We start from the raw sequence: 7,641 nt of genomic DNA, 5'->3' as shown, positions 1-7,641 counted from the left end.
TTTAATCAAATGCAAAGGCTTTAGTTTATTGACCGTTGCACGCACACAGAACAGGTGAGCATATTTACACAGATGTAAACAGTCAGGATCGGCAACAAAAACAAAAAGAGAGGACACAGTATCGTGTTTTTTTTTTTGTTTTTGTTTGTTTTTTTGCCAGACACACATCCATAAACACTTGCAGGTATTTGGACACATTCACACGGAGAGGAAAGGCAGAATGAAGAGAGAGAGAAAGAGAGCAGAGTGTCTGAAAACACGGAGCACAGCAGGCCTCTTCGGTCAGCGACTTCAGGCAAGATTTCCACTGATCAAAGCTCAAGTTACCGATCAGAAAGTAGAGAAACACCAAGACCTTGATCACCGTTTGAAGAGTTCACATTGTGGCATGTAGATAATAATGGCACACAGTTTTGCTCAGATTTATTCCACTTCTTTTTCTTTCCAAAGATGCACAATAGGCAGAAGATAATTTATGCTCTGAAGACACCATGGAAAAAACATCTTGCTGGAAACATATAATATACAAAAGTACCAGAAAAGATGAAAAATATACATGAAATAATCTTTGCAGAACCTAAAAAACTTCCATAAACATATAAAACAAAAACATTACTGAAAACAAAAAAAAGCACACAAAATGAGTGTGAATTACAGGCTTCTTTCACTTTATTTCTTCTCTTTAAAAAAAAATTAATCGTACAAACAACTGAAATGATAATTCAACGTAATAATAGATCATGCGGAGTCATAAAGAACGCCTGATTAAAGCAAACAAGCAAGCAAACAAGAAATAAAAAGTTAAATTAGAGGTTCCTGCACAGCAGAAGATAACTAAGGAAGGAAGAGCGATATCTACAAGCCTGCTCTACTTTCCCTCCTTCTGTTCACTCCTTCATTCTTTCCCTCTCTCTCTTTTTTAATTCCATCATCCTGCATTTATTCTGCATGAACTCACTTATTTTTCTTTGGCTCGCACCGACGCCAAAACACAAAAAAAAAGATGGTTGTGTTCAGCTTAGTCACCAAATGTATTCTGGCTTCGGTTCAAATAAACACAGCGCCGCCACAGCGACAGCCCGACCAACGCTTCCTGTTCAGTCAGCAGATGAGAAACTCTGCAGCCCTGAACGGGTTCAGAAAGCTTTCCGTTCTTCTTTATCAAGAACAAAAATAAAGCAAATGTGCAAGTAAACTTCTGTTTTACCTTCAAATGATTCATATGTAAACAGCTGTGTACAAATGAAAACTAAAAAAAATCCAGCAAGTAGACACGTCCGACACTGGCAGCTTTCAAATTAAAGATCTGGAACAGAGCAAATATCTCCTTCTCCCAGGGAATCTGAAATATGACGCATTGATCTGTCAAGATGCAATATTTAGTAGGCTGCAACATTTTAGGAGTCATCTTTTAAAATTATGCGCCTTAATAAGATAACAGATTAATTGGATGGTCTTTAACTGTCCCTGAAAGCAGTTTGTTACCAAAAGGACTAATGAGTTCATGGCAATGTATAAAATCCAGCACTGCAATATTGAACCGACTAGTCAAACAGAGAAAACATTTATTTATCGCTCACTGCATGACAATTTCATTAAAATTTTATTTTATTTCTGTAATTTAAAAAAAAGGGAAAGTTGCCTATTATTAAGATTAATTGCACACAGATTGAGATATTTGCTGCAAAATCAGCTCACTATGAAAATTCAAATTTCAATTTCTCATAAAAGTAAAATTAGAACATTGTAAGATTTATAAGTTTTTTTTTAAAGTTGTCAATGTTATGGTACACGATTATGTGTATGACTGTTGATTGTAAAGTTATCCAGGATGCAGTTAACATGAAGTGGTAAGCTACAAGAACTCAGAGCTGAAGAAGAGAGTTCACTAGAAAGTTGAGTGGAAGGAAAACATCGAGTAGCATACGTGAAGAAGCTAAGGAGAAAAAGGTCTCCATTGTTACGGTTTATCGTTCTCTTTTTAAATGTAAGGTAAAGTTAGTTCCTCGTTTAGTTTTCAAGGTCAAAGTGTGTGGAAGATGAGTGGAAAAGCACACAATCCAAATTGCTAGAGGATCATTTGTTCTTGGTCTGATGTAATATTCTCACTTACCGAGAAACTGAAATTTGGGTTTTCATTAGCTGGTAATCCTAACCAACAGAAATGACCTGAATATTTCACTCTGTGTCCAATAAATCCACAGTAATACAATTTACGAACTGAAATACTGAAAAAAATTAATCTGATGATATTCACACCTACTGAGATTTAGCTGCATAAATAACTGGTTGAAAAGTTGTGTAGCAGAAAATATATTTCAGAGATTAAAGTAGCAAAGCACTGAAAGATGCCTAGTATAAATCAGTCAATACATTCATTGTTCAGCAATATGAAACCAGATTAATGCCAGTGGATAATCTCTCTAATTTCTAATTATATTATTAAAAAGACAACAAATGTTTTAGCGTCAAGTTTAGGTCCCGAAATGTTTTATTTTTTATTACTTTACTGAAAAAATATCTGAATAGAAAGATGTGAACAAAGCTGGGTGTGTATGACAAATGTTCCTCTGCAAAAAGCGTAGAAAACACTTTAAGGTCGAATGGATTCGGTTTCTACAAAGCGTCAAAATGCGTGACGGGAATGGCACAAAGCTGACTCAATTCACTTCATTTAGGTCTCATTTTCACAGCAGCAAACCTTCAGTCTGCTGCGACCGCGCTCGCCGTCCAGAGGAAGGCGTTAAGCCTCTCTCTAATGTCACAGTCGAAGGTCACCCACAGAGATCTGCAACTAGCTCCTACCACTTCACACAATATTTACAAGCAAACCACACAAACCCTCCCGACACAATGGCGCAATTTATTGCTACCTTTAGGGACGGAGGCTTCTCTTGAGTTTAATATATATTTCTATATTTTCTCCAGTACCTTCCCAAAATCACTTTTCCTCTCAGAGATAATCTAGTATAGAGTTGCCATGCTTGAAAACTACAATTCCCAGGCACTTGTTTGTAACCAAATGTACAGTGAAGTTTTCCTCTGGGTCAGCTTGCTTCTGGTGCTCAGAGAAAAGGCAGCGACATTCAAAGTCAGACCCAAAACGCCGACCAAAAAGAAAAACAAAAAAAACACAAGCAACCTCCACATGCATAACAACGTTATAGTTTCTCTTGAGATATATTGTACACTGACAAATTAGGTAGAGGTTGGCGTTTGCATTTACTCACTAACTCATGCTGCAATGCTACAGTAAGCTGAATGACGAGAGAGAAAATGTGAAGAAAACCAGGAATGATTGAAGTAAGAGGTATGAAATGAGAGAATGAGGTAGAGACAGCGATTTCCTAAAGAGGAAGTGAGCAAAAAGGAAAAAAAGTGCAAAAAAATAAAATAAAATAAAAATGGGAGTGTGAAAAGAGGAGAGTCAGGTACTCGTCTTTTGCTCAGTGGCTCAGGTCAGTTTTTTACTGGACGTTTGCACTGAAACCTGGTTTTCACATCCGCAGGTGATCCGTGAACGGCGGCTCCGAGTCGTCCATGGGCAGAACGAGGCGCGTGCCCCTCATCACCAGCTCATGATCGCCGTACGCCAGCTCCCGGTCCAGGTCGTCCGCCGCCTGGCCGCCGCTGGCGTGGGCGCCTGTGGTGTCAGTGCTGACCATGATGTCGCCATAAGTCAGGCTGATGTCACCGTCCGTCAGGATGAGGTCAGAGTCATCGTCCTTCAGCTGACACTCATTCTGGGGGAGGAAAACGAGGAACAAGTCGGGTTTATTCACTCATATAAACTAAAACGGGCCACTGTAGGGATTTTATCGATTAACAGTTCACTGGATTAAAATGAGCTCAAATCGATCAAATAGTAACTTCTGCTTAGACCTTTGCTTGAAAAGTTTTGAGATTAAATTTCTGAGTTTGAATAGTCAATTTTTTTTGGGCTTTTCAAACAGATTTCTGAGGTAATGTTTTTTTTTTTTAGAAAATGTAGAAAATTTTTTGGAATGCAGAGATGTGCTTGTTTTATGTTTTTTCTTTTGTATTTTTTTTCTACAATGACCCCAATATGCCATTGTTTTTATTCAGTCAGTATTAAACACATCTGACATGCAAAAAAGTTAAAATACAATGATGTGATTCTTTTTTTATATTTACCACATGAACAATGATCCCTTCATGCTAAGGAAAGACAGCCTTGATACAAACAAAAACACAAGTTACTAAGAAAATGGCCGCTTAACCAATTATTAGCCAACTTTAGATCAACTCATTGATCATAACTTGCTTGTCCCGTGTGACCTGCACTCTGACCTCATAGGCCTGGGGGCTGGTGAGGAAGCGGGCCAGGGGGCCGCAGCAGGGAGGAAGCGTGGTAGTGAGAGGGGGGCCGCTGTGCGTCAGGATGGGCTTCAGGTAGCTGGAGAGAAGCTGGAGTCAAGGAAAAACCTACACAACTCCCAACTCCAAGGGAGAGCAACAGGAAATAGCAAATAACGTGATGAATGCCTGGTATGAGCATCAGGATCAAAACCTCCATCGTTTTTATACATAAGTGATTTTATTCCAGTTTACTGTCTTTTTGTATTTTTGCATACAGTGGATGGTCCTCTACCTATTCATGGTTCAGTATTTGCAAGATTTTCTGTCTTTTCTCCAAATTATTCACAGAAAATTTGTCCTTTGGTGGATATTTTTTTGTTTTTTTTAAGAAAATCTGAAATCTTTGAAAGAAATTGCGGCTCATACAGCTGGGACACATGGGCACAATGCCACTTTACACTATTGATCCACTCCTGTTGCAAAACGAGCAGGGAAATAGTAAAATAATTGAACTTAATAAATGTTAGAAAAAAATACAATAATCAATATTTTATTGTGACTGCACAGTGGTGCAGTTGGTAGCACCGTTGCCTTGCAGCAAGAAGGTCCTGGGTTCAATTCCTGGTCCGGGGAACTTTACAAAAATTAACTAAAGTTTGCTGAATGTCAAAATAAAGGAAAGTTATCATTATAGCAGTCATCAAATACACATAATTTTGGTAACCCTGACTAACCTAAAAGATAAATATTTTGTCTCATTTAAAGTCAGAGTTAAAACAACGTCACATTTATTTATAGGGGATGTAAATGTCTGGTTTCAGTTGTAGTTCTGGAGATCATTTGTTTCCAAATCTATAAGCTGTGCTCCCCCTGCTGGCTGAAAATATACACTTCGCCACTCACTCATGGAACTGAAAGAGAACCAGAGGAATCACGAAAACACTGCGAGTTGTTTCTGTAAAGGATACTTGTGGTCGAAGTTATACCAAATTCTGAAAAGCCAGGCACTTTCTTGTTTGGTGCTTCTCCTCTCTGATCCGTCAGCAAAACTCATCTGAATCAACAAAAAAAAGGCATTTATTTGTAAAACCAGTTCAAATAACATTTGCTAAGTTTTACCATCACGTCGCCAACTTACAGAGTTTTCCTGATCAGGGTCAACTCCCACTCTGTTAGAAGAAAAACAGTAAATCAGTCGCAGATGGACGTTTTTAGAGAAATTTCTCTAAATGCCAACAATGTCCAGATGTTGAAGACTCATTGCCAGTTACTGGAAATGTTTGATCAAACTGGGGTTAGGGAGCAACCAGCAACCAGAAAGCACAGGATGGTTTGGATAGCTTCTCGCCTTTAATAGATAAAATATATTTTTTGAAAACTGTAATTTCTATCTACTCGGATTGACAAGCAAAATAAAAATAAAAAAAGTTAAATAATCTCAATTTGAGCCTTTTCGTTTCAAACCAAAATAATCATTTAATTTTACATTTAATTTTATACATTTAATTTTTTCCATCATAATATTCTTAGATTCTGCACCGTACTCCAGCGCATTTGGGCCATTGTAAATAGAAAAAAGCCAAAAAACTTACATTCTGAGATTAATCTCAGAAATTTTACAGAAAAAAATGACATATTTTTGAGATTGAAAAGTCAAAAATCTCAGAAATCTTGAGATTAATCTTAGAAATTTTACACAAAATATCTCGAAAATTTCAGATTCTTTTTTCTGACAATTTTTTTCAACTTTAGAAACTCATACATTTCTAAGAATAAACTCAAAATGTATGATTTTGGCTAATTTTCAACAGTTGAATGTTTTTCAACAAGATTTTTTTTGCGAAAGGTACTTTTCTCTGTTTTTTTCTTCTTCTTCAATGGCCCTAAGATGACATTGTAGCCTTAGGACTTGTTAGGGAGGAAAATAACATTTTCCTCAGACATTATGTGCAGTTTGAACAACATAATTTAAACAGAGTCGACTAGAAGTTTCCCAGAACTGTGGCATTTGTTTTTAAGGAATAAAGAAAATAGTAGGAAATCTGTCTAAGTTTATGTCTGAAACTGCTTACCGTATCCGCTGACAGGACAGCATCTGAGTGGTGCCGCCACCACACACCCAAACAGTGAAGAAAACCACAAGAAGATTGGTGGAGAACATCATCTGGCGGGCGTACGTAGCCGTGTCCCTGATGGACAGGGCGAAGGTCATCGCACCGCGCAGCCCTGAAAACCAAGCAAAAACAGGAAAACAAGGTCACAAACGTGTGTCTGTTTTGAACAGTCCTGCAGTCTGCTCCACTGGCCTGCAAACATCATCATGTGCTGGAAGTTGGATCTAATCTTGTTCCGTCGACCCAGATTAAGGAGGAGTGACAGAGGGTAGATGTTAGCAGCTCTACCCACAAACACCGCCAGCTGGATGGGAGGAACGTCAAGGAGGAAAACCAGCGGAACATCCTCACACATCACCCACAAAACTCCTCACTACATCAATTCTGGACTAATAAACAGACATCCTTTTATGAATGTAAACTCAGTAAATGTTTCTGTTTTCCAGATTGAAAAGATACAAAAGCTCCAACGATGAACATGAGATTAAAGACGTGGTTCTGGAAGGTGAACAGGGTCAGGCCCATGTAGGAGAAGATGAAGTTCTCTGCCAGGAAATTTAACAGCTCAAACAGCTGAAAAACAAAGAAAAGAAACATCAACAGTTTGTCTTTGAGTCTCATTAATGATTTGGTCGTGAAATTAACAGCTTTTATTCACCATATCATAAAACACAACTAATATTTATTGTACTTTCTGATTACTTTAAATCATGTGAATGTGGAGAAACTGATGGACATAGAAGATTTTTCCTTCCCAAATCTTTCCTTTTTTAAACTTATTCAAAACTCCTGATTATTAGCAAAACGTTTGGTTTGAGTTTCAGATAGAAACACTGACAGAAGTTGTGATGAATGTAAATCTTTATATGAATATTTAACACTGGAACAGGAAAATATTTCAAAATCCCAAATAAAATAAAGTCTCTGTAAACAAAATTAACCTACAAACAGGAAAGCAACAGACTGGAGACTTTTGTAATCCAGTTTGTGTTAGAAAGAGAAAAAAGAAAAAAAAAAACAATCATGCAAGTAGAAATTTGTATTTGTCATGCAAGTAATTGTTTTATTGCTTAATGCAACAGGCCTATTCACACATATGATTTAAGGTAGGTTATTATTTATTACAACAATGGACCCTGGTGTATTGTTTTTACAATGACACCCTAATCCTTTAGTGAATACTAAACAGTTTTGTAGCATTCGTGTG

The 7,641-nt window shown here is 37.4% G+C and overlaps 1 protein-coding gene across 1 annotated transcript in view; it reads right to left on the bottom strand.

The window, feature by feature from the left end:
• LOC129360450 (sodium/hydrogen exchanger 6-like) overlaps positions 1–7,641 on the bottom strand; it is a 22,517-nt gene continuing 14,876 nt past the window's right edge. Inside the window, exons 11-17 of the mRNA XM_055030682.1 lie at positions 6,894–7,007; positions 6,627–6,738; positions 6,393–6,546; positions 5,459–5,489; positions 5,289–5,374; positions 4,312–4,417; positions 1–3,743 (exon numbers count right to left, since the gene is read on the bottom strand). Coding sequence (XP_054886657.1) covers positions 3,498–3,743; positions 4,312–4,417; positions 5,289–5,374; positions 5,459–5,489; positions 6,393–6,546; positions 6,627–6,738; positions 6,894–7,007 — 849 coding nt within the window. The 3' untranslated portion in view covers positions 1–3,497. The remainder of the gene's footprint in view (positions 3,744–4,311; positions 4,418–5,288; positions 5,375–5,458; positions 5,490–6,392; positions 6,547–6,626; positions 6,739–6,893; positions 7,008–7,641) is intronic.

The sequence above is a fragment of the Poeciliopsis prolifica genome, unplaced genomic scaffold, assembly GCF_027474105.1.
Source record: "Poeciliopsis prolifica strain line A6 unplaced genomic scaffold, Auburn_PproV2 SCAFFOLD006, whole genome shotgun sequence".
NCBI classification, from domain to species: Eukaryota; Metazoa; Chordata; class Actinopteri; order Cyprinodontiformes; family Poeciliidae; genus Poeciliopsis; species Poeciliopsis prolifica.
This window is presented reverse-complemented; position numbering and strand designations above follow the sequence as displayed.